The 27,111-nt window shown below is 43.4% G+C and overlaps 1 protein-coding gene across 1 annotated transcript; it reads left to right on the forward strand.

Moving 5' to 3' along the window:
- The first annotated feature begins 4,687 nt into the window (after nucleotides 1-4,687).
- VCAM1 (vascular cell adhesion molecule 1) lies at nucleotides 4,688-14,848 on the forward strand. Its single transcript, XM_035123012.3, has 7 exons — nucleotides 4,688-5,045; nucleotides 6,630-6,905; nucleotides 8,287-8,607; nucleotides 9,258-9,524; nucleotides 10,735-11,001; nucleotides 11,296-11,661; nucleotides 12,834-14,848. The coding sequence occupies exons 1-7, from the start codon at nucleotides 4,748-4,750 to the stop codon at nucleotides 12,983-12,985; spliced, it is 1,947 nt and encodes a 648-aa protein (XP_034978903.3). The 5' UTR covers nucleotides 4,688-4,747; the 3' UTR covers nucleotides 12,986-14,848.
- The last annotated feature ends 12,263 nt before the right edge of the window (nucleotides 14,849-27,111 follow it).

A 27,111-nucleotide genomic window follows, 5' to 3' on the forward strand; every position in this document is an offset into this window, starting at 1 on the left:
CAGGATCCAACCAATCAGAATTCTGTAATTCTGGGATATTGCGGTCAAATTGGGATGGTTGGTGGGCATGTTCACCCTAATGGTCCATTATCCACTGGGAAGAGGTCAGCTGTATTTTGGTAAATCTACCCGTCTTTCTGACTTTCTTGCCTTCTTGTTTCCACCTCCTTTACATTCCATTCCAATCTACATAGAAGAAAGGAATTTCCCTTTATTTCTGAGAGTGAGGAGGATTTATTACCGTAGAAGTTTGAAGATGGTTGCTCAATGCGTTGGGAAAGAGATAATTTCACATATTCCACCAGAAGGGCTGGTGGAGGTTTCCGCTTCAGCCGTTCCATGAAATGGGGCAAAATTCAGAGGGTGGCCAACTTTTTGGCCAAGTCTCTATAACTTCGCCATTAAGAGCAGATTCCTCTTCAGACATTAGCAGGTGATCATGGTTATTCCCAAACTGCAAAACTTTTTCCACCTGCTGATTTGTAAATCAAGCTTGGGTTAATGAGCAGAGCAATGTGTTGCTTTCCTGGTCAGCTCACCTACAAACTAGGGATGAATATTGGAAATAAGGGTACAGAGAGAATGCAGAATAAAGTTCTATGATTCAGATTTCTGCTCTGTCTACCAATGTGGAAAACGCTCATTTAGTTTCGGTTTCCTTCAGACAGCTTCATTTCCTGGTTCCATTCCATTTCTGAATTTTTGAAGTCACCCCATTGTTTCCACCGGGAGGGCCACCCAAGTCTAGATTAAAGTAATTTTCTTTTAAAGTCCCTTCCTGGAATTAGGAGCAACAACAATAACAAAAATCCCTTTCAATTATTTGGCTATGGCAACCCCTACTAGGCTACTAGAGGATAGAGAAATAAAATCACAGATTACTTTGGTAAAAGAGTGAAAGAGCTTTAGTTCTCAGCTTTTCTAAGGTAATTAAAGTTGATCTCTTGTGTTTCTACCCTTTATGATATCTCTAGTCTATCTCTTTAAAATATAACCTGTGGCCAATTTCTACTGTGTATTAGGTGTATTATGGACTGGGGGTGGGGGGTGGGGTACTGAGGAATGACAGTTTTGGTGTGGCATTTTCTATATCTATCCGTTACAATTCTTTTGGCTCATTGTGTGGGCTGAGAGATAGTGCTTAGCCCAGGTGAGTTAGCGGGAGCATCTAGAATATTGCCAGGGCACTTACAAACTAGTATGCAACTGTGTTCCCTATTACTGCTTTTATTTGTTTATTTTAATTCCCTAGTCCTTTGAAAGAAACCGGGGCGGGACAGTGATCTACTGATATACAGAAAAGACATGTTGCATGTCCGCATACGAAGGCATCTTAGTCACTGTACAGCTTCCTATTTTGACTATTTTTATTCATACATAGGTTATATACATAGTGAGGAAGAGGACCACAGCTATGCAAAGTCAATAGATCTGCCCCAAGAGGGGGAAACCGAGCTCTGTGCACACATGTGCTCAAGAAGTGCTTGAGAGGTGTCCCTTTGGCACAAAACAGATTATAACCGTTCCAGCGTCACACTGACAAAAAGTTTGGGACAGGGATGACATGGGGATGGTGTCTGTACAAGTAAAAGAAAAAGGTAAAGGACCCCTGGACGGTTAAGTCCAGTGGACTTCAACTATGGGGTGTGGTGCTCATGTCGCTTTGCTGGCCAAGGGAGCCGGCATTTGTCCACAGACAGCTTTCTGGGTCATGTGGCCAGCATGACTAAATTGCTTCTGGTGCAATGGGACACCGTGACAAGTGCCAGAGTGCACAGAAACACCGTTTACCTTCCCGCCACAGTGGTACCACTTTATCTATTCATGCTGGTATGCTTTCAGATGGCTAGGTTGGCAGGAGGTGGGACAAAGAGACAGGAGCTCACCCTGTCACGTGGATTCAAACTGCTGTCCTTGCTTAAGAGGCTCAGAGGATGCAGAGAGAAAACACCCCCAAGGCCAGTGTGCTTCATGGCTAAATAGGGATTCGAACCCTGGTCTAATCCAGCCCGCTAGCCTTTGCAACGCATTGGCTCCTTTCCCAAATGCTTCAATGGTAAATGAAGTTTCGGAGTGAAACGGCTTTCTCAAATGCTTCAATAGTGAACAAAAATTCGGAGCAAAACAGCTTGTCAAATTCCCTTCCAAATGCATGACATGTTGATAGTGCTTAGCAATTATACAGAGCTTCTGTTACGGTCAAAGTGCATCGCACACATCTCTAGTTGTTGTTGTTGTTTAGTCGTTTAGTCGTGTCCAACTCTTCGTGACCCCATGGACCATAGCACGCCAGGCACTCCTGTCTTCCGCTGCCTCCCACAGTTTGGTCAAACTCATGTTCATAGCTTCGAGAACACTGTCCAACCATCTCATTCTCTGTCGTCCCCTTCTCCTAGTGCCCTCCATCTTTCCCAACATCAAGGTCTTTTCCAAGGATTCTTCTCTTCTCATGAGGTGGCCAAAGTATTGGAGCCTCAGCTTCACGATCTGTCCTTCCTGTGAGCACTCAGGGTCGATTTCCTTCAGAATGGATAGGTTTGATCTTCTTGCAGTCCATGGGACTCTCAAGAGTCTCCTCCAGCACCATAATTCAAAAGCATCAATTCTTCGGCGATTATGGTCCAACTCTCACTTCCATACATCACCACTGGGAAAACCATAGCCTTAACTATACGGACCTTTGTCGGCAAGGTGATGTCTCTGCTTTTTAAGATGCTGTCAAGGTTTGTCATTGCTTTTCTCCCAAGAAGCAGGCGTCTTTTAATTTCGTGACTGCTGTCACCATCTGCAGTGATCAAGGAGCCCAAGAAAGTAAAATCTCTCACTGCCTCCATTTCTTCCCCTTCTATTTGCCAGGAGGTGATGGGACCAGTGGCCATCTCTAGTTGTAACAAACCAGAAAACTAAAGGATCTGCCTTGTTTTCATGCTGCCTGAGTTTGCAAAAAAGAAAAAGAAAAAGCTTTTTTTTCCCACATAAGGAAAACTGTCACCCAGGGTGGCCTATCCTGTTTCACCGCCTGAGGCAAAATAGGAAGGTGCTCTTCGCCACTGCCAAACCCTCACTTACCAGGGTGGTGAGCCTGCAGCTTCTGGGTTCCAGCACGATCTCACAAGGGCTCCTGCAAAATCTCGCTCGAACCTGGAAGCCACCACAACCACTTCTCCTCACTTCTCCAGTGACAACAGGATGGGTGGTTTGCCTGTAGAGGCGCCTCTTGGATTCTGCCACCTGAGCCAATTGCCTCAGTCTGCCTCATGGAGGGGCCGGCCCTGCTATCACCTGCTCATATGAGGGTGGGGAACTAAGCAAGATAATGGACTATGCAGAACTGGCAAAATTAACAGCAAAATTAAGATAATCTGATGATGAGCGTTTTATGAAAGAACAGGTGCCTTTTTCTTACTGCTTAAAGAAATATAATAGTATGATGAACTCGCGAGCAGGATTTGAGCTATGAGCAACAGAAGTAATTAGATTATAGCATTGTGGGTTATGATTTAATAGATAGAAGGGAGAAACAACAACTCCATGGAAAACGGGATGGGAAGTCAATGAAAATAAGAGAAAAAACATAATTGTGTATTGGATTGTATATGTTGAAAATGTTGAAACTTTATAAAATATAATTGGGGGGGAAAGAAGAGGACAAGCAAGTGCAAGCAAGGACTCAGCAAGACTCCTGTACATTGTGGGATATTTTTAAGGGGATATTTATTGAAATTATTCATGGCCACATTCATGAAATGTTTCTGGCCTTTGTTTTTAAGCTTCAGTTTTAAAATTGGTTTTTAAAAAATGGTCTTTTATATTTTGTCATGTACGGTGCTTAACAGGGCTAAGTCCTAAAAGTAAATAAATAAAGGAGTGACAAGGGGAGGAACACAAGGGTGGGCAACCTCCAGCCCAGGGGCCAAATGTGACCCTCCAGACCCCTCTATGTGGCCCCTGGAAATTTCTCAAGCCCCACCTCGATTCCTCGGGCCACACACCTCACTGCTCTTAATTTGCACTGTCCTTTGGTGTTTTTGCCTGGCTCCAATGTGCCCTTGAAGTCTTGCATGACCAGATGGATGAGAGAAGTCTGCCCAGAAGCTAGGCAAATGTAAGAAAAGTAAAATTTGGTGCTCTGCCTCTGGCCCTGCCCAGCTCTGAAATGTGGCCCCTGGGAGGTTGCTCAGAAAAGACTGTGGCCCTCAGCCTGACAAAGATTGCCCGCCCCTTTGCTAATGAGTACAGACCAGGCCCTCAGCCTGACAGATCAAAGGTCCGTGAGCCAGTAAAGCAAATAAAAACGGGAACCTTAATATAGGAATTGTTACAACGGCCCTGTAAAGTTGGCCAGTGTTCTCATTCCGAGCAGAGTGAGAAAGAAAGAAGTTCACTTAAAATCCTGTATATGTTGTCACTTGAAGACTTTCAAGTTGACGGGTCATTTAACCCTTTTTCTTCACTATTTCTCCCCGGTAGAACGAGCCCTAAAATTCCTTCCTGTTAGATTTTCATTTTTCTCCTGCACTTAAATTTATTTTCTCTTCCTTTCTCTCTCTCTCTCTCCCCCCCCCCACTCCCTTCTTGACGAAGAGCCTCTTGCTTTTCTTCCATGCTGTTGTCAGGTGGTTTTTGTGTGTGTGTGTGTGTGAGAGAAACGAAATATAGCTCAGGAAGCAGTAGAGGGAGCCAAGTCCAGAGAGCGACTCCAAGTCCACTCCTCACTGAGGGGGGTTTCACTTTTCACTCTTGCTTTATGGGGTTTCCCGGCATGGAAATTCCAACTTGTCTTCCCTACTTCACCCCTTCCCCACAGCCCACCTCCTCCCTCACTGTATATAAAAAAGAAAGAGATGGGGTTTCCTCACACTGCTTTCCCTCTCGGAGCAAATACTTTCAAAAGCCTCGGCTTTCACTTCTGAAGGAGCAGCATCCAGGTTTTGAAACCTGTTTCCCTTTTCCCTCTCGACATCAGTTTAAGACGAAAGGCAGCCAAATGTCAAGAGGAACTTGGTCAGCGTTGACGGTGCTTTTACTTATGGCTGTCCTAACTTGTGAGTTGTGTGCTTTGCTTTGGTATTTTTCAGGAGGCGGGAATTCTGTGCTTTTAGATATATTCTAACATGGCTATCTGTTGAGTTTTGGCTTTGTCACTTCAGAAAATAAACATGCAGTTGTAGTTTGTTTAATGTGAGGCGTGTTCTTATAAATTGCATGCTCAGTCCAGTAGCATGAGACACTTGAACTGTTACCTTATAAATGAACGGTTTCAGGAAAATAGCATCACTTGTGCAAGGAAGACATTTCAATGATAAATCTAAATTATTTAGGTGCAGAAGAGGCCCCTTAATAAGGGGGTAGTCATAATCTTTATCTAAGAGTTAAACCTGCAGTGGAACTTACTTCTGAGTACGGATGGATCCGTCCATTTCGGTTATCTCTTTTTATCATTTTTCCAGTTATCCACATTTTGCATTTTAGTGTGAATTATTTCTGTTTTAACTAACAAATGCATTGTTGCAAGCAATTAAGTTCTTTTCACCAATATATTAATTATTATGCACACTTTCCCACAAAATGTGCATTTTGGGGGTGGGGGGTTGGCGAACTGTATTGCAAAATTCAAGTAAGTGTTTATTTTGAAGGAGAGCCTCACACATTTTTGTTTTGGGAAGCATGAATTTGATTCAACTTTAAATGTGAATGGAACCAAATTCCTCCTCCATCCCTACCCCTGAGAATTAGTGACTTCATGCATAATATTGCACTGACAGTCCCTCTCTGTGTTTATCCATAAATAGCATAAATTCTTTCCCCCAAATTCAGTAAGACTTACTTGAAGTAACAGGTACCGGTAGGTGGCCGTGTTGGTCTGCCACAGCTGAAACAAAATAAAAAATTCCTTCCAGTAGCATCTTAGAGGCTAACTAAGTTTGTCATTGGTGTGAGCTTTCGTGTGCATGCACACTTCTTCAGATACCTTAGTTGGTCTCTAAGGTGCTACTGGAAGGAATTTTTTTTTACTTGAAGTAGGTAGCCATGTCTGTTAAGAATGTTTATCCAGAAGTAAGTCCTGTTGAATTAATTTGGGAAAGTGAGGTTAGCAATGCAGCGTAAATCTTGCAGAGTTCAGTGGGGCATATTCCCAGCCAGGTAATTTTACATTGGAATTCCTGCCCAAGGATCATGCAATTTTAGAAATGCTGTTACAGGTGGATGCAAAATCAATTTGTGTATTAAACAAGTCACGTGAAATGGATTAAACAAGGCCTTTGGGGCAACAATTCACCTGTTGTCGGCTGTTCAAAGCAGTTGGTGACAGATGGATCTTGGGCTGCCAGCAAGCATAAACTTGTATAGGTTTATAAACTGTCACAACTGTAGATTTAACATCTGAAACTCAGTTCTGATTTGAGAAAGTCAGCATTTGCTTAGACAGCTGTAGCTTGATCTTGTGTGTGCTTGCTTGGTAGACTGTGCCATTGAATTCAATGGGATCTGGACTGGAGGCGACTTGTTGAGAATAGACAATCTGATGGATTTAGACGTTGCCTATATGGTGGAAATGCCATTACAGGAAAATATAAAGCCTATCTGAATTGAAGAGATTGAGCCTGTTTCTTTCCCTCTTCTTTCAGCCAAAGCATTTGAGGTGGAGGACATTGTGCCAGGCCACCAAGTTGCCGCACAGATCGGTGAAGACCTGGAGCTACGGTGCCGCACAACTGGCTGTGATCGCCCCATTTTCTCCTGGAGGACCCAGCTTGACTTCCCGTTAGGTGCAAATGTGAGCCAACAGGGAAGCAGCTCAGTCTTAAAGATGAAGGTTGGCTTTGAAAACGAGCACGAATATCTCTGCAACACTAGATGCGGGGAGGTCAGAAAACAAAAGAAGGTGCAAATTGACATTTACTGTAAGTAATATTCCTGCACAACCCTCTGAAACAATCACATTTCAACCTACTAGTTTGTTTTCTTTGTTTTAGTTGCACTTTACTTTTCCCACGGTCTAGATCCAGGATTTTACATGTTCATTGCTCCACATGTACCTCATCTGATCTGGGCTGGTTTATGGATTTGTTTGTTTTGCTCAAGACAATCCAGATTACAGAGAGAGGTTGCACACCAGTTTATACAGTGTGAATAAATTGAGTAGCATTCTCCAGGGGGGAGGGGCCTGCACCCCCTCCTCAAAAAAGTTCAGTTAAGCAATTTTGGACCCACCACTGTATATGAAGTCGCCCTTAGAGGCATGTTGTGTCTTTTATTGGCTTGGGCTGATCTACGACCTGCAGCCCTATCTGGACACAAAGAGCCTTGCTACCATTATAGCTCAGCTGGTTAGAGTGTGGTGCTGATAACAGCAAGGTTGCAGGTTCAAATCCCATATGGGACAGCTGCTTGTTCCTGCATTGCAGGGGGTTGGACTAGATGGTGCTCAGGATCCCTTCCAATTCTACAGTTCTATGATCCTTGCTCTAATAACCCCCACTTCCAACACTGCAATGATTTATATGTGAGGTTGCCCATTAGATGTCCTTGAGTTCTAGTATTGTGCAAGAGGAAGACAAAACTTCCCATTACCCGCTTTCTCTGCACCGTGCATTAACATACTGAATGGGTTGTGCTGAACAAAATCTCCATGGAAATCCACCTGCTTAAGCCTCATTGAAGTGAACAGAGCACAGTCAAGCTCTTGAAGAGTTTCCGATTGAATGTTGTCAGCGAGGGGGATGACTTCCCAGTACAGTGGTACCTTGGTACTCGAATGGCTTGGCTCCCGAACATATCGGCTCCCGGACGCCCAAGAAGTAAGTGTTCTGGTTTGTGAACTTTTTTCGGAAGCCGAACGTCCTGCAGCCAATCGGAAGCCATGCCTTGATTTTCAGATGGTTTCAGGAGTCGAACAGACTCCTGGAATGGATTAAGTTCAAGAACCAAAGTCCCACTGTACAGATGGAGCCATTATAATTTAAAACACACAGTAGAAATTTTCCATGTTGCTTTCTAAATACAGAAGCAAGTGGGTCCTTCATATTTTGATGCAGCTGAATGAGTACTTGTTCAACAATCATGCAGAATTTGGAAAGTTCTTTCTGTCAGGGAAGAATTGCCATGTGAAAACCCCCTCACTGCTGCTTCGGTTTTCCTTCAGCCATGATACGTCTTAACTTGAGAAGCAGCTCACATTCAAAACACCAGAAATCTGAATCTAGGGTGTGAGCACACATGCAGACATGAGTCTTTGAGCCTCTCTCAAGTAACCTTTTTTCTCCTTCTGCGTCCTATTTCTAGCATTTCCCAGTGATCCTGTTATAGAGATCAGCCACCCGCTTGTTCTTGGGGAACCAGCCACTATCACCTGCCGTGTTCCTAAAGTGTATCCCGCTGACCGGCTGGAGATCTACTTGGAGATAGAAGGGGAGGTTCGTCGGATGACAGAGTTTTCCCGAGAACCCATTATCAAATCTGTCGAGACGAAAAGTGCGAGTATGACGTTTACTCCCAGTGAAGAAGATAATGGGAGAAAAATCACATGCAGAGCTGAACTGCCAATTGATGAGATGGAGTTTGAGCCCAAGGAGAGGAAAACAACACAAGTATTGCATGTTAACTGTAAGTAAATTAAGACAACTGGTCTTCAGGGCTACATTATATGTACAGGAGAAAATCAAGACATAGGGTGCAGCACTGATTAATTATCCCATTATCATCAGTGTAGATGTGACCTAGTTTTCATTTTTACACTCTGTAATGTATGACAAATTTAGTGACACATGGGAACTGTTGGGTTAATAATAATAACAAATCCATCCCATTTTGGCTCTTGATTTGGCCGTTGTTTAATGTAAACCACTTGCTGGTTTTTACTACAATTAAGTAAGTGGTTTTGATAAGTAAAGAAGATAAATAAACCATATGCAATCAGCAATACATATGGATTGATTTCTTTTGAGAGGCACTAATGCTTTGTGACAGACGAAGTAGATCTTTTGGCACTGGCTGCAAAAAGAAAAGAAAAACTGGAAAGGGAGAGTTAGATGATATTGCTATGAACTGTTTTGGAGATGCAGAGGTTTAAACTGATTTTTATTTCCTTTATATTATTGGTGTTGTTTGTATCGTTGCTATGTTTGTATTTTGTACACTATAATGTAACAGTCAGAGCTTTTGGCTAGCACAATAAACTTACTGAACTGAATGAAAACATTTAGCAACATACACTAACGGCAGGTTTGCAACACGCGTTGTTTCTCCTCTCGTAGATGCCCCCAGACTTCCAGACTTCTCCATCCTTCCTGCCACATTAGTTAAGGAAGGAGAAAGTGTGACTTTGCAGTGCTTTGCAAAGAGCAGCCCTGCTGCCAAGGTCACCCTAAAGAGGAAATCAGCCAATGAAGAAGTGGTCCTTGATAGCAAGGATGGAGTCGTCTGCATCCCTAGAGTGACTCCTGATGATGCAGGAGGTTACGAGTGTGAAGCAGAGAATGAGTTTGGGAAAGTCAAAAGGGCAGAAACACTAAGTGTGGAATGTAAGTTTGAATAAATAAGCACTACTCAGCATCTATTTTATTTATTTGTTATTGACTCGATGGATTTATATGCTGCCTTTCTGCTGAGGCACCCAAACTGAGTTTTAGAGCTCTCCAGTTTTGCAATTCGCCAGTCGACTCTCTGGCAGATGTAAGACACAGGTCAAGACTGACCAAGCACCCCTCTTCTTGCCTTCAGATGTGTTTGCGTGGTCAGACCCAGAACCCCCCCCCCCGAATAAATTCACACATGACTCAAATTTTGGTTTGGTTTTTGGCAGAATTTAGGCCACAACTTTATTGTTTACAGAAAGTGAGTGGTTGCTTAGGCTCTGGTTCGACTAGCTCCCTGCACCCTTGCAGGTAGCGCTGACCCAGGGCACCAGCATATGTCAGCCAAGGGTGAACAGCCAGGAACAGGCTATGTCCGCCACCCAAGTGTCCCCCTGGATTCAGGCACGGGCACAACCCCCTCCCAGGGGTTGACCAAACCATTTGAGTCCCTGGATTCCTTTAACGGAATACCCTTCACATAAGGATGCCAAGAGCGTTCTCCCATCCCTATCACCCGAACCAGTGCCGATCCGCAACCTTACAAGTTGTGACGATTTGCTATGCGGCAGGTGAAACCCAAATGCCCCCAGCCAATCAGCCATGTGGGGGAAATTCCTGCCATGCTCCTGTCCCAACAACAGATGACACACGACGGCATAGCAAGGTCAAGCACAACAAGCCCTAAAAGTAGGGAGAGGTGGGTGGGTGTTCCGAATGCACGCACCGAAAGAGGCAGCTCTGGGTCACGTGCATGGGCATATATAAGTCCCTCGATCCATTTGGACTGCGCCCCATTGGCCAGATTGAACCCAACATCGAGGGACCTACCAATCGGGTGTTGTGGCTGACCAATCTTACCCACCCACAACACTGTGTGTCGGTTTCCAGGTCTCACCTCTTTGAGGGAGGACCAGATTTAGCAGAAGACTTTCATGTTTTGGAAGGGGCTGATGTTAGCATAAGCTGCTTCGTGAAAGCTTTTGCTCTGAAGTGTGGTATAAATAACTGAAATAGATAAATGGAAAAACCAAACCTCCATAGTCCAGCTGTGGGGCTAAGGTTTGTCTGAAGACCACCCAGTGTATCTGCAGAACACATCTCGCATCTTTAGTCAAGAGTTGGATAAAGTGCATCGCTTTTGCATTTTGTTTTCTAGATGGACCAAGGAATACAAGGATTGTCGCCATGCCTTCTAGCACAGTGAAGGAAGGAGACACCATAACGCTGAGTTGTTCCACCTATGGGAGTCCCACCCCAAAGGTTTTCTGGAAAAAGCAGCTTTTGGGCGGAGGTTCTCGGCACATTTTGGAAGGTGCTACTTTAACCATAAAAGCCGTACAGGCAGAAGCTATGGGGCTTTATGAGTGTGAAGCAGTTAACATGGCTGGAAACGAAAGCAGGAGCGTGGAAATAATTGTTGAAGGTAAATAAGGATTTACAGCGAAACAAGTTCAGCTTTGATTTCTAGGGCCAGACTGTGTGCTCTTCACTTTTGGTTAAAGGCAGAGATGAAATTAACTTGCCTGCTAAATCCTTCTCTTCAGTTTTTAATGCTGGAATACTCTCCAGCTCTGAATGCTCAAATGTTTGCCAAATATTTGAAAACCTGATATTTGTATGGGATTCTTGATTTCAACATTTGACAGTATTTGCACAGTGTAACTCAACCTTTTTATCCAGATTAAATGCCACTAAATATATCCCCCTTTTTCTTCAGTCTCGTCACCCTCTACTCCAGAATTGTCACCCTCTACTCCAGAAACATCACATTCTACTCCAGAATTGTCACCAACTGCTCCAGAATCGTCACCCTCCACTCCAGAATTGTCACCCTCCACTCCAGCATTAACAGATCGAACTGAAGCTGTTACTGAGGTGGAAGATCTCACCATTAAGGGTACAGCCTATAATACTCAACATCAAGTGACTGACAGCAAAGGGGACGATCCGGAAAATGAAACTTCCCTCGCCACAAACGGAAGAATCTTTACAACGCATACAGCATCCAGAAACAATACAATCACATACACAGTGAAAGTTGATGATGTGGGAAACAGTACAGAAGAGGACAAAATAGTCATAGGTAAGTAATTCACTGCCCCTCCCCAACTATTGAATACACCAGAGATGTGGCAATCATGGAAGTTGTAGTCAATCAATACCTGAGTTAGCTAGAGAGCTAACTACTTAGTTGCAGTATAAGGTCTAGGTGGTTTACAACAAATATTAGGATCCTCAATGAAAATAGATTAAAAAACAATTTAAAACATTTAAAGTTACTGTACTGGTAATTAAAACTAATGGTAAAAATAAAAATGAAGCATGATACCCGAACAACATCCAAGTGTCGGGATATGCTTGTCTAAACAAAAAATGTTTTGAAGACAAGCCAAAAAGAGTACAGCAAAATTGACAAAGAAGTTAAACCATGGAAAATAATTAAAGGGAGGAAAAACAGAAATACCATGTCTTCAGCAACAGTTTGGGTGTTTTATTACTGTATGTCTTTTTACTCAAGAGGATCTACGGTAGCAATGGAAGAAACTGTCGACTTTGGTTCTCTCCGTTTCTCCAGTTTTCAACCTTACATTCAGTTTTCCACATTTTGCAGCAATTAGTGTTTGTGTGTGTGTTTTAAAAGAAATCCACATGAAAATTCATCACCATTTTAGCGTTAATTTCTCCTAACAAACACGTTTTTGCTTGCACTTTTAACGTGCACATTTTTGCAAGCAATTTGCATTTTTGTATGTTATTTTTAATAATACCTTCATTTCTATGCACACTTTTGTCCTAGCCTAACCATTTCTGTAAATATTATTTACATCACAATATTCGGATAGGTGTGTATTTTGAAGGATTCATATCGAACATATTGTTTCAGAAAGTGCGAATTTGGTGGATTTGACTTATAAAGGTGTACCAAATTGAATTTTTCCTCCATCCCTAACAAGAACGCAAGCAATTGAGTTGGGGGAAGGAGTAAGAGTGATGTTAAATTCAGAAGGGAAGGAAATTATTTTGCTAGGACAGAGCTAACCAACATGGAACACTTCGCATGATGTTGGACTACAACTCCCATCAGCCAAAGCAAGCTTGAATAATGATCAGAGATGATGGGAGTTGTAGTCCAACATCATCTGTAGGGCAGTACATTAGCTACTCTGTGTGAAGGAGTATTGTCTTTAAGGTAGCACTGTTGGTATAGTAGCTCAACTTCACTCAACTTCTTTTTCTTCTCCCTGATTTTTGCAGACAGACTAGATTACATGACTCCTGTGATCATTGCTGTTTCTTCGTTGGCAACGGCGGCTGGGCCCATGGCAGCCCTATTGATCTACATTTTTCGAAAGGCAAAGATAAACGGATCCTACAGCCTGGTGAACTCCCTGAAACCAAAAGTATAAACGGAGCAAGAGTAACCACACGTTTTCTGCAAGATTAACAGGCGGATAATGTTGTGCATTGCTTTGATGAACTTCCTCATCATAACTTAATGTGACAAACCAAAAATACGCACTTTTGTGAGAATCACTGTGGTGTAGTTGTTAAATGTGTTGGGCTCGGACTGGGGAGACCCAGGTTTGTCCCTACGCAGCCGTAAATCTCGCTGGGCTCCCTGGGGTCAGTCACTCTCTCAAGCTAACCTACCTCGCAGGGTTGTTGTAGTGAGAAAATGGCAATGGGGCTATGGGTGCTGTCCTGAGATTCTTAGTGGAAGGACAAGGTATCTGGAGAAGTGTGCATGCACACGGAAGTTTATACCAAGAACAAACTTAGTTGGTGCCACTGGACAATTTTTAAATATTTTTTAAATATATTTTGACTGCATCAGACCAACACGGCTACCTAACTAGAGGTTTTTAAATGTGATAGAAACAGCTTCACACCTTTTGGTAGCTAAGTTAAGGGATCCGTGGGCAATGGCAGACCTTGGGGTTTCAAATTTCAGCAGCGACACCATAATTCAGGACCTTTCATTCTACATCATAGTTGTATGTATGGCCCTGCACCCAGTGAAACTGATCCACTCGCGCTCCCCTAAATCCACCTCTGTCTGCGGGGCAGACGTTACCTATTAATAAAAGGTCAATCACTTGCTTTTGAACTGCCTCCATAGAAGGAAATCCTGGAAGCGTTAGACCATCCTTATAAATAGCGTATATTTTAACTGGCCATGGGCCATAAGGTCACAGATCTGAGGGGGAAATGCCAAAACTTGCAATGGCCCTATTAGTTCTGTGCCTGAGCATTTCCTTCCACATATAGCGGAATAATTGCCGGATGGTTCAGAAAGCATCATTGGTGAGTTTGTATTATTACAGAGTGTGGGGATCCCGCCCCCCTCTAATCCAACTGAAGTTAGGGATTTTAAAGACCCACTGATTTCAGGGGAGGGTATTTTAAAAGACACACTTAATCTTTCCATTGAAATCAACTGTACTTCTTACAGCTGGACAGATCCACATCACACATTTGAACTAACCTGACATTGTGTCTGTATAAATACCCGAACCTTTCCCTCATTTTCAGCAATACAATCTGGTAGTTTCACGAACCTACACACCAGTGTAAAGTGAAGTTCTAGGAGAAAGACTAGGTGGAACTCTTAACATGTTCATCAGTACCCATGCCAGACTACAGTTCCCAGGAATCTTGGGGGGGGGGGGAGAGAGAGCTGCTTGTTTAAAACTGTCACAACATGGTAGTGTGTAGACAATGTTCTGTGATGTCATTCTCTATGACTGAATAAAACTAAGGCTGCGATCCTATGCATGCTTAGGAGGGCATATTTATCTGAATAAATATGCTCATCATGGCAGAACATTCTCCACTCATATTAAGTGGAGCTAATAAGAGTGAGTTTAAAACATGTGTTGTCTCCCTAAATTTTAACTACAAAACAACTGAACTGACTTTTAATGTCTACTTTGAAGGATGCTCTCAACTGTAATTTTACAAAAATTAGCTTGTACAATAGCGCACATGAAATTCATTTCCAATGGAGTGGATATGTCCTTCTGAAAAGTTTTTTGACACCCTTACCTGCAATTTCATGTTCTTGGTACTTTTACGTCTTGCACAGTATTATTTAAATCTGTTTGTAGTAAAGTTTTTTTTTATCCCGTGAATAGAGTATTCGTGTTTACATTACCTCTGCTCCCATTTGTAAAATGTTTTCCGCTAAACAGCAGAGTAGCCGAAGTGCTGTAGGTAGTTGATGTGTTATATTACCTTTGTAAATAAATGTCCTTTTCCTTGCTTTGTAAGGGTTGCTGTTTTCTTTTGGCCCTTGCCAGATTTCGTAGAATTGTTTAGTTGTTTCCTGTAAACCGGGGACAGGGAACCTGTAGCCTACCAGGTGTTGTTGGACTCCAGTTCCCATCAGCCCCAGCAAGCATGGCCAATGCCCAGGGAGGATGGAAGTTGTAGTTCAGTAACATCTGTGGAGCCAAAGGTTCCCCTAGCTCTGCTGTAAACCTTGGTTTGCTTAACTACACCTGTCTTCAGCACTGCAGCTCTCTCAATCAGTGGAAATTAGCTAGTAGGACTAGGAACCAATGGATGTCGATGTCTGTCTACTTTAGCAGTGGCAGTTGTACTAATGCCATTGCTAGTATGAGCCCAGGGTGTGAAGGATGGACTGTCTGAAAAGAACATCGGAGGGTGGTGGATGAGAAATTTCACAGCAGGCCTTTCAGATGCCCAACATGTAACCAATAGTCACCAGGGCGCCTGCAGGACTTTTTCCAGGTTGAGGGCAAAATACATACCGTACATACAAAACTACAAAACTAACAAGACTACCATTTCTGGTAAATACCAAGCTAGGTAGACCTGGCCTCTGAGAAACTTCTCTACCCTCTCTACTCCTCTGTTGTTTCACAATGAGTAGACCTGATTTGTGTGATTGTATCTTGCCAATGAAACTCTTAATCTCACTTCTGGCTCCCATCAACCTGCTCTGGCCCTCAATTAATTGCACCGCTGATGCAATCAACTTCAACTTGCATTTCCCCAAATAGCAAGAGCAACAGGAGATGGGATTGCTACGCTGCTAAGTGGTCATAAACTCTGCATCCCATCACACCCCCAGTAAAAATGGGTGTAACAATATTGGGCTACTTTGCAAAGCGGTCATAACCCACACTCTCTCGATACAGCCCCCATTCCTCCTTATATCCCACTTTTTCTTCCCAAGGGAATAACTAACCTTGATTTTTACAATGATGAGAGCTCTCGCTCACTCGCTCTCGGCCTGGGATGATATTATGCCATTGGGGAGTGCTTCTGAATATTCTCCTATGAAATAACGGCATTGGCAGGACATTGTTTTTTAACATTAACAAATTAAATAATAATGTTTACAATATTTAATAAATATTAAATCAGACCCAAATAAGAAGACCACTTTCTGCTTTGGAAAAAGAACAGCATTTCCATATATGCCTTTAGCTCTTATCATTTTTTGGCCGGTGACTACAGGGTTGTAATGTCTTACAGCAATTGTGTGATTCTTGGGCTTATGACTGCTAGTCTAAGTACATTAGCCAGGTCAACAGCAACCATTCTGCAGATGAGGAATCCTTGATCCAACTTCCCTCTTCCCCAGGAAGCACATAACCTCTTCTAGGAAAGCTTCTCTTCTGCCAAGATTCCAGCGTTCATTCTCAGCAGCTTTTGACATATCCCTTCATGCAAACATTTGATAGTTTGTTTAGAAAGAGAGGAATGCAACCACTTTTTGAAAACGTTTTGCTGTTTCTTCTCTACTGATGCCATGTCACGTACACAGGAAGAGCCGGCAAGGGCTCCTCCAGGTGGGTCTAATTTTGTACATTCAATTTGAAGTTAGATTGTTGTTCAATTGCCCTTATTATTTCAATCAATGCAACGGTCCTCACAAATGTCTTAAGGAATTTGGCAGGGAAGAAAGGAACATGGAGTTTACCGTATCACAGCTTTTGTCCAAAGGCTACCCTAAAACCACATGGTAGGACGAATAAGACTGACCTTTCCATTACACACTGTTTCAGACTAAGGGTGCGGGTGGCGCTGTGGTCTAAACCACAGAGCCTCTTGGGCTTGCCAATCAGAAGGTTGGTGGTTTGAATCTCCGCGGCGGGGTGAGCTCCCGTTGTTCTGTCCCAGCTCCTGCCAGCCTAGCAGTTTGGAAAGCATGCCAGTACAAGTACAGTAGATAAATAGGTACCGCTGCAGCGGGAAGGTAAACGGCGTTTCTGTGTTCTCTGGCTTCTGTAAGGGTGTTCCGTTGTGCCAGAAGCGGCTAAGTCATGCTGCCCACATGACCCGTTTGTCTGTGGACAAACGCCAGCTCCCTTGGCCTGAAAGCAAGATGAGTGCCTCAACCCCATAGTTGCCTTTGACTGGACTTAACTGTCCAAGGGTCCTTTACCTCTTTACCTACCTTTTGTTTCAGACTTATGGTGTGTGCGGTGGCTGTGTGTATTCTGCAATGTGTCACTAGCGATGGATTTATAGCGAACCAACCATACGGACCATGCATACATCACTCTTTGTTTTAACCTGGACAGCCCTTCAAAAATATGATGGTCCTCTGAAAAGTTGGACATCTTACCACTATTTTATGATCTGCCTTTGCCCTCCTGCAAAGTTGCTTTGCCTTCCTGAAGTTCCCTTAAGTGAAGGAAACCAGAAGACGGAAATTTGCGCAACATTTCAACACAGGGATGAAGGGCTAGATTTTCTAGATAGCATGTCGAACAGAGAGAATGCAGGTAGGTAGCCGTGTTGGTCTGAGTCGAAGCAAAATAAAAAAATTCCTTCAGTAGCACCTTAAAGACCAACTAAGTTTATATTTTGGTATGAGCTTTCGTGTGCATGCACACTTCTTCAGAAGGAAATCTATTCTGCATCTCTGCACGCTGTCAGTAGGAAGAGAAGCCAAGGGGGCAAAAACTGGCAGTTCTCTATCAAGTGAAGGTCTCCACTGAATGTTTAAAATATATGAAGAGAAATTGCCCAGGGGTACCGTGCACTGGAAATTCATGATGGTTTTCATAATTGTAATTTAGAATGCTATTTAAGCCATTGCCAACCATTAATACCCTCCAACATTTCTCTGATGAAAATAGGGATGTTCTATTCCATACTACTACTCATAATTTTATTATTTATACCCTGCCCATCTGACTGGGTTACCCCAGCTACTCTGAGCGGTTTCCAACATATAAAAAATAATTATGTTAACAAACTTCCCTATAGAAGACTGCCTTCAGATGTCTTCTAAAGGTTGTATAGTTACTTATCTCCTTGGTTTGGGGTTACATAACTCCATACCCTCCAACATTTCTCTGATCAAAATAAGGAAAAGCGGGAGATTCCGGGATCAAATCAGAAACCGGGACAGCTTCTGTAAATCCAGGACTGTCCCTGGAAAATAAGGACACTTGGAGGGTCTGGCATTTTATAATATTTGCATGGAAAACACCAGCCGTTCCGAACAACTGCAGCACCATGAATTGTCAGGAAACACAACAGCAATGTTTTCTTTACATTATAACTGTCAGAGATCTAGGAAGGCTCTACTTCTGTGTTTTCCCATGAAAGGATAGGGTCCACCGCAAAGTCTTGGCTCTGAGCAAATCCCAGTTCCATGAGACATAAGAAGCTGCCTAATTGGTCCATCAATAAGAAGTCAATCCATTGGTCCATCTAGAGCAGGGGTCAGCAAACTTTTTCAGCAGGGGGTCAGCGGGGGAGTGAATGAATTCCTATGCCCCACAAATAACCCAGAGGTGCATTTTAAATAAAAGGACACATTCTACTCATGTAAAAGCATGCTGATTCACAGACCATCTGTGGGCTGGATTTAGAAGGCGATTGGGCCGGATCCGGCCCCCGGACCTTAGTTTGCCTACCCATGATCTAGAGCAGCGTTGACATCTCTACAACAACTGGCAGTGACCCACCAGGATTTAAGGTCCCCCAAGAGATGAAGGGTGGTTTACAATACGAAAACACAAAAATACATACCGTAGCAACAAACAAAAACAATAACCCCCTCCACAGTATTTTTATCCCCAGGTGAAGGCTGCTGTTGCTTGGTCCCTGCTCCTGCCATCCTAGCAGTTTGAAAGCACGTCAAAGTGCAAGTAGATAAATAGGTACCGCTTTGGCGGGAAAGTAAACGGCATTTCCGTGCACTGTTCTGGTTCGCCAGAAGCAGCTTAGTTATGCTGGCCACATAACCTGGAAGCTGTCTGCGGACAAACGCCAGCTCCCTCGGCCTATAGAGCGAAATGAGCGCCTCAACCCCAGAGTCATCCGCGACTGGACCTAATGGTCAGGGGTACCTTTACCATTACCTTTTAACCTGAAATTACAGCCCGGAAGCCTTCACCTGCCTCAGCTGCAACAAAACATGTCTCTCCCTTATCAGTCTCTACAGCCACAGAAGGCGCTGCAACCTTCCCATGGTGTGACTTCACACCCAAAGGCACACTCCTCCATTGTCTCCTGAAATAGATGGACGCCAGCACACTTGGAAATACAGGGCAAGATTAGTTATGATCACTTCATATTCAACCTACGAAGCTTTCTTTAGGTATCCTTTTTCCCATTCTTATAAGGCCAATTACTGTAATTGGTTGATCATCATATCTTCTTGTATGTGTGAGTTCCATTCATGCCAGAAGATTCCCATAGGTTGAACTCTTTCTCCTCTTCCCCTTCCTGGATACAAGGAGTTCTAAGGAACACTGCTACATTACCTGCAATGGGAAACCCCTCTTGTAAGGTATGAATGGGTTGATTGACTAGTCCTCAGTTGATTAACTAGTACTGGGCAATGGCCAGTTTAAATCGGTGAAATAAAATTAAGGGCACACTTTTGTTTGTTTTATGGTATTTTGGTTCCGGTGTACATGTGAAGGAAACCGAAGAGGAACATACAAAAACTGGCTTTTTCTTCTTCACAAAACAATTGTTCACTCTTGTTTAGACAGCAGTAAATTTCCTTCAGCATCTCAAAATGGCACCTACTGTATGTGCATGTTATCTAAATGAAATGGATTTGCTTGCAGGTGATAAAAGGAATGGAAAATCTTTTATCGTCAGTAGTCAGACAAACATTTTAATTTTATTTCAACATGTTTTGGAAGTTGGATTGTGTAGCAAACCGTTCAAAGATGAGGAAGTCCTCAACAAAAAGATACTAATCACAGTACATTTTAACTTATTGACAGCACTCGAGGGGACCAAATTACAGGAAGAATCTAGGTCAGTATAAATCTTCATCCTGAATCAAAGATCGTTTGAAAGATGTTGATTGTTCCCAGTTTTCCTATAGGAAATTTGCAGTGTGACAAAACTGGATGATACTGACTTTAATTTACACTTTTTCCGGGCGCCTCATCCAACTGGCAGCTGAGTCATTCATGCGACAATGCTTCTATGGGGACACAGAATCATAGACTATAAATATGAATTGCTTTTGTCCATGTCAAAAGGTCATCTTACCTGAAAATGAAATTGTGTTGTTGAGAGAGGAATATCAAATTGGCCAATCACATTCCTATTGTTTACTTTTAAGTTCCACCAGTTTAAACGGGAAATGGTTGCAGAGATGCTGAAATTTCCCATTAAAACCAACAAGACATGCGTTTTTTAATAAAGGCAAGAATTAGTTTATTCTTTGCATAGATGGTCTGTTTCACAGGGCCTTCCAGCATCAACCTATCTGTTCATTCTGTTAATGCTCAGGAACAGGATAGCACCATACTTTCAGGGCAAGCATGATGTCACTGGAATCCAGATAATAATTTATAGTGGCACGAAGTCAAAAATTAAATGAACATAGACTGCAGCTTGTTAAAACTATGAGCCAGAGTCCAGCCAAAGAGAATCACTATGGATTTCTATAGGAGAAAAATAAGTACATTCTTAAGATTACATAGATTGTAATCTGTTTTTTGTGTGTGTTCATTTGTTTGGCCATAATTTGCATCTTAAAATTTTGATTTCCATCAGACTAACTTTTACTTCTTTTCTGATCTTCTTCCTGGTGTTTTTATTGGGCCCCTACAACATGTCTGGAAGCAACGGAATGTGATATTAGTAATTTGACTTACCATATGGTTACTCTATGCCCTCCTTCGTTTTCTCCTACACAAATCGAGGGTGCGTGGATGCTTACTTTGGAGAGCCACTTAAAGGCTGTCTTTCCAAGACGTCTATGCTCAAGAGAGTGTCGGTGAGAAGGCTGACAGAAAAGAAGGACAAGCCTCTCTCAGTATCATATCACAACATGCCGGAATGATGACCATGTGGTTTGGAGCTGATAGGTTTTGTTTCCAAGTGACAGAGAGCAGAGCTGTCGGTGTGTAGGGGTGATGTCTATTGATCATAATGCACAAATACGATGCAGTTGCATCACTGCAAAGAAATTATGGGGATAGAGAAGGAGCTTGGCTGCAATCCGAGGTCATTTGAAGTACAAGAGATTTGGGCCACCATTTTAATTAGAAACAAGATGCTACCTATAAACAGTGAGTGATATCTAACTAATACATCCTGTTGGCACAAGGATTTCCCCTTCCTCCTTCCTCTTTGTGTGCCTCCTCAGATCTGCTCTGGAGAGTTGGGGGAACCCCTAGAATAGATTTAGGGGGTGCAGAGGAAGGGGCGAGTTTCATTGAGCAAGTGGAAATCCTTGCACTGAGGGGACCGTGGCTTAGGGCTGCTTTGGATACAGCCCTATGCTTTTTCTCTTCAACCTACTAAGCTCTTGATCCAGTCATTCTTTCAAGGTGGGGTGGTCTTTTTAAATATAAAATAAAAACGAAGCCAGCCTATTGGATGCATGCAGCTCTCTATTCCCAGCAGGGAGGAGAGGTCATGTGAAGCAATGAGCCACCCTCCTCTCTGCCAGGACTTATGGTGCTTCTAAGCCGTCACTATTTTGGGGTGGGATTCAATCACGCGCCAGCAATTTCACTTCATTCATCCTCCCTGCAAACAAATCCAAATCAATGTTCCTTAATAGCCAATGCCGTCTAATCTCCCTACAAACAAATCAAGAGGAATGCTCAATAAGCAGGACTTCTGGAAGCGCCAATCTCACAACAGTAGTCCATTTATTTGCAAATTCATCACATTTTCACACGGGCCCTTCAAAGGTTCCTTTCCAATATTCTTTTCAGCCTCACCTTCAGGGTTTTTGTTTGTTTGTTTGTTTCTAAAAACTCAATTAGGTTTAGAACTATATTAAGAGGAAGAGACGATAATGAATTTAAGGAAGAATGGAAGATCCTTATTGCATATATACAGAAGCAATGTACACAGGTAAATACATTAGCAGGGTTTTAAGATTACTTGTAATTTTCTTGTGAATGGATAATAGATGATTTAAATATGTTATAAACTTAACGATGGACATGCAGTATCTTGATAAGTAATTGAACCAAGGAAGGGATCAGAGGGAAGTCAATTTGTTTTGTTTTGTTTTTGTATTGTTTTTGTTTTTTGTTTTTGTTATTCTTGGAAAATTAATAAAATATTATTTTTGAAAAACAGAACTATAAACACCTGCAATTTTGCACAGCGACCATTCGCGATTTCTGTTTCGCAGCCGTTATGATTAATTGTGTTGGTCGCGCAATCTTCGGAAAGTGCAAATCCCGGTTTTGAAAAATGAAATGGGAAAACATCGGGTGAGCCAGCTGCACTGCAGAAGACAAGCTCACAGGCAATGAATCACACTCAAGAGTTTCTCAACCTGATGGTGAAAAAAACCCATCACACTCCAAGCGCTTAGATTCTTAGCTGAGCTATTTAAACCTGGACGCACTTGTACCAGGCATTACAGCTTTCAGTGTGTGTCGTTTTCCTTTGGCTCTACACAGTGTTAACAAAGATCAGGACCCCCCCCCACCAACTGAAAGCATGCAGGTCCCATGAGAAAAACCTGAGGCAGCCTACAAGTAAAACAAGTATATATCCTTTCTCTCAAGTATAGAGTCACCCACTTCTGTCTCTTCATATAGTGCTGCTCTTTCTATCACAGCTGACGGAGCCAGCCTAGTAAGACCCCCCCTATCTGCAGTACACATTTAAAGCAGTACCATCCCACTTTAAACAATCATGGCTGCCCCCAGAGCATCCTGGGAGCTGTAGGTAGTTGTTAGGAAAGCCCCTATTCCCTTCACAGAACTATAATTCCCAGAGCTCCATGGGGAGAGTGGCTGGTTGTTAAGCCACCATCTCCCCTACTATTTCAGTGCTCTGAAGACCAGCAGGAAAGGGGAAGGACTGAGGAAATTTAACAAGGGGGGTGTTCGTGCAGTCCCACAAACTGTTTTGTGCTGCTTCCTTGGGGACCCTGGTGGGTTGGGAGAATATTGAGCCCATCAGTAAGGCAGAGGCACGCTGTGCTTGTGGGGCAGCCATGTTGGCTCCTGTGTGTGGATCTTGCCCAAATACATCAGCCAGATGTCCTACACACTGTATCAAAATGTCCACACGGATGCTGAAAACAAAGGGAACAGGAAGTGAGAGGAGAGCAGAAGTGTCTGCACTGGGCCCAATCACCTGATATAGATAGATAGATAGATAGATAGATAGATAGATAGATAGATAGATAGATAGATAGATAGATAGATGATAGACAGAATTTAAATTATAAAGAAATAAAGTGATGCAAAGGGAAAGGGGGGGAAGTGAAGGGAGGGAGAACAAAGATGTGTATAAGAGGGCGGAAAGCAATATACAAAACTGCAATGTAATATACTTCCATACATTCTTATATGAATTGATATAGTATTATTATCCTAAAACATATGTTAATAGCCTGCGACATTCTGTATAAACTCATTCCAAATGTGGTTAGGTTTATCCAAACGAAGTCTACATCTGTAAGCGTCTAAGCTGCAAGTGTTGTCATATTGCCGGTCTATTGAATAAAGGATATCACATCTTTATTCCTCCAGTTCATCAGTATTGGTCTCTTGTAGAATCCATTTTTGTTGTCCCATTGTTAATTTCCATACAACAGGTATGTAGTTCAAAAGAATATTCTTCGCTGAAAGATTTAACTTTTTCTGCACACTCATAGCTATATACACATGAGTTGCTGTTATTGTTGACTATAAAGGTACAGGTAAAGGACCCCTGGACAGTTTAGTCCAGTCAAAGGCAACTATGGGGTTGCGGCACTCATCTCGATTTCAGGCCGAGGGAGCCGGTGTTTGTCCAGACAGCTTTCCGGGTCATGTGGCCATCATGACTATCATCATCATCATTTTATTTGTATGCCGCCTTTCCATAGTTAACACAATGCTCAAGGAGGCTTACAGCATCACAAGATTTACATAATTACTAAACCGCTTCTGGCACAACTGGACACCGTGACAGAAACCAGAGCAGCGCACGGAAATGCCTTTTACTGTCCCGCCACAGCGTTACCTATTTATCTACTTGCACAGGTGTGCTTTTGAACTGCTAGGTTGGCAGGAGCTGGGACAGAGCAATGGGAGCTCACCCCATCGCAGGGATTTGAACCGCCAACCTTCTGATCAGCAAGCACAAGAGGCTCCTTGGTTTAGAGCTCCAGGGGGCGTACAGGGTTTGCTTCCTCCTCATTTAATCCCCACAACGACCCTGTGAGGAAGGCTAGACTGAGAGGCAGTGGCTTTCCCTTCTTCACGCCACCACAGCAGCCGCTGTGGCCTGCCTGTCTTAGGACCTGGGAGACAGAAAGGAAAATAAAAACAGAGGAAGTAACCAACCAGTTATTCACAACAAAAAATATCATCTGGGGACCACAGCTGAGGACCTGCCAAGCTATCAACAGCTGTGGACAAGTCAAGCCAGGGAGCCAAGTCACACGCATCAGTGACAGGTGACGCTAATAATAATAATAATAATAATAATAATAATAATAATAATAATAATAATGTTATTACCACTCATCTCCTCTGGGCCTCGGAGCTCCTCCTACCTTCAGAGTTCCTTTTCATGGTCACTGATGGGCACACTTGATCCTACTGCTGGACTGGTGATCCAGCTTCAGGTCCCCCACCAAGTGCCCCCCTTCTAGAACCCACCGCTCTCAGCTGACTCTCACCTGCCTCCCCCCCCCCAACATTCAGTCTCCTTTTTCAAGCCTCCTCCAATCTTCTCTCTCCACCAGAGTTCCACTCTCTCTCTTCCCCCCTCCCTGCTTGATATTCCCTTGGGAATTCTAATAAACTCACCTTAATTACCCTATTGTAAAAACAGAGGAAGAGGTTACAGATGGGAAATGTCCGGGAATCCCAAAGCCTGGACTCACAGACCCTGGTTTATTATGTCTCCCAGGAGGGCTCAGGATCTACCCTGGAGCTCAACCTTTCTCTGTCCCCTCCCTGTGTCAAATTAAAGATTGTAAGCCCCTTGGGGCAGGAACCTCTTTCTCAAGATTCTCACATGCAGCAATGGTGCAAACAAATAATACAAAATAAATCTTGCCACGCTTCTGCCCCGTGCAAGCTGAAGCCCGCCAGACGCCTTTCCCTGAAAACCAAAGGCTGTGTACACACCATCCATTTAGGGCTCATCCAGGACGAAAATGAGCTAAGTCTGCAGACCTGCATTGCTGAGAGGCAGGGACTCGGACCTTAGAAATACAATGGGCAGAGAGGGCTCTTTGTGACGTCCTTTTCCCTGCTCTCCTGGAAAGGAGCATGCTGCACTTTGTGTTCCCCTCTCTCGTCCTTTGACCCATGTTGAACGCAGGCATGCCTCTTCCACATGTAAATATCAGTCTTGTTACAAATGTTGGGTGCCACCCCTACATTCTGCAAGATGCCGGGGTGGTGGTGGTCCTGGCACTCGCCCAGGGTCCTTGTTCCTTTGGAGAATGGGGACATGGCAGAGACTGTTGTAGCTCTAAGAAATTCGCTTTATTCCCCTATTGGCCCTTTCCGTCTGCGTGGAAGGAGTCTGCATCAGACAGCAGGGTCCTGTCAAGAGGGGCAGCCCTGGATCCCCAGGCATCTCTCGCAGCCTCTCCGATGGGCCATCGACCCCTTTTGGCATGTTCCTGTCTCTATCCCAGGTGAAGCCCTGGCTTGGAAAGAAATCCAAGCCTGCACTTTCCCACTGACTTCCATCTTCCTTTCAATACTCCAAACCCTCAAAATCCTACCATTTTATTACTCTCTAGGGTTTAGGGGTGTCCCCTGCAAATCCATCGCGCTATTTTGCCTGCATCGTTTTTACTGCTACTGTTTGCTATGAATCAATGCATGATAATAAAGTAAGGAAGGTTTATTTTTAAACTTCCCAGCTTGCTGCCCAATTCTTTCTGAAGGCAGCTTGCTTCACAGCTGGACTTGCTGAAAACCAGGTTTTGCAGCCTAATTCCTAAGCTTTTAGTTTTTGCTGCCAAGGAGGGGATTTTAAAACTCTGTTCAACTCACATTTGTGGGTATCTGGAGAGGGATAGATTTCAATTAACGTATACTCTCCTTCCTGTTAAAACCCAACCCACACAGTGTCAAGATCCCAAACCTTTGGGAAATTCTCTTTTAAATTATCTAGAACATGTTTAGGAATGATGAGTGTGTAGGTTGACATTTCATTGAATGACCCTGTGACTTCAAGTTGTGACGTGTACAGAGCCTTAGAGCTAAGTGAATAGAGGCATGGAAAGGCCATACGGTTCAACCTTGTAAGCAACCAGATATTCACAACAGAAAATATCATCTGGGGACCGCAGCTGAGGACCCATAGCTGCCAAGTTCTCCCTTTTTTTAAGGGAAATTCCATTATGCTGAATAGGCTTCCACGCGAGAAAAGGGAAAACTTGGCAGCTATGTGAGGACCTGCCAAGCTATCAACAGCTGTGGACAAGTCAAGCCAGGGAGCCAAGCCACATGCATCAATGACAGGTGACGCTAATAATAATAATTAATTAACAACAACAACAACAATATTAATGTTATTTCTATGCCACACATCTCCTCTGGGCCTTGGAGCTCCTCCTACCTTCCTTCAGAGGTCCCTCTTATCATTGCTGATGGGCACACTTGTCTTGCCAAGTCTCTCACCATCATCTGACAGGCATCCCTATTGCAGGGCAATACTATATAGGGCTTGCTTGCAAAGCAGCGCTTTGTGACATCAGTTGGCAAACAGGGGCCAAGCTGCTGGGTTGTCAGGCAACTGAATTAAGAAAAATAAAATGGGGGGGTCAAAGTGGGCTGGGATGAGGCCACCGTGGGTCAGGCCAGAGGGTGCTGTTGGGGTGTGTGGTTCTTGTTCTGCATCTTGCTCCCCCGCCCGTTCCTTTAGCTGCTCGATAGAATCATAGCATGGCAGAGTTGGAAGGGATCCCAAGGGTCATCTAGTCCAAACCCCAGCAAGGCAAGGATCCTGCCCATAGCAGAACTACCCAAACTGCATAGAATTTATTCATGTATGCGACTACAGCGGCAAGAATGTTACTCACCCCAAAATGGAAAGAAGCAGAAGTCCCAGCAAAGGAAGAATGGATATAAAAACTTACGGA

This window comes from Zootoca vivipara, chromosome 7, assembly GCF_965207765.1.
Source record: "Zootoca vivipara chromosome 7, rZooViv2.hap1.1, whole genome shotgun sequence".
Taxonomy (NCBI): domain Eukaryota; kingdom Metazoa; phylum Chordata; class Lepidosauria; order Squamata; family Lacertidae; genus Zootoca; species Zootoca vivipara.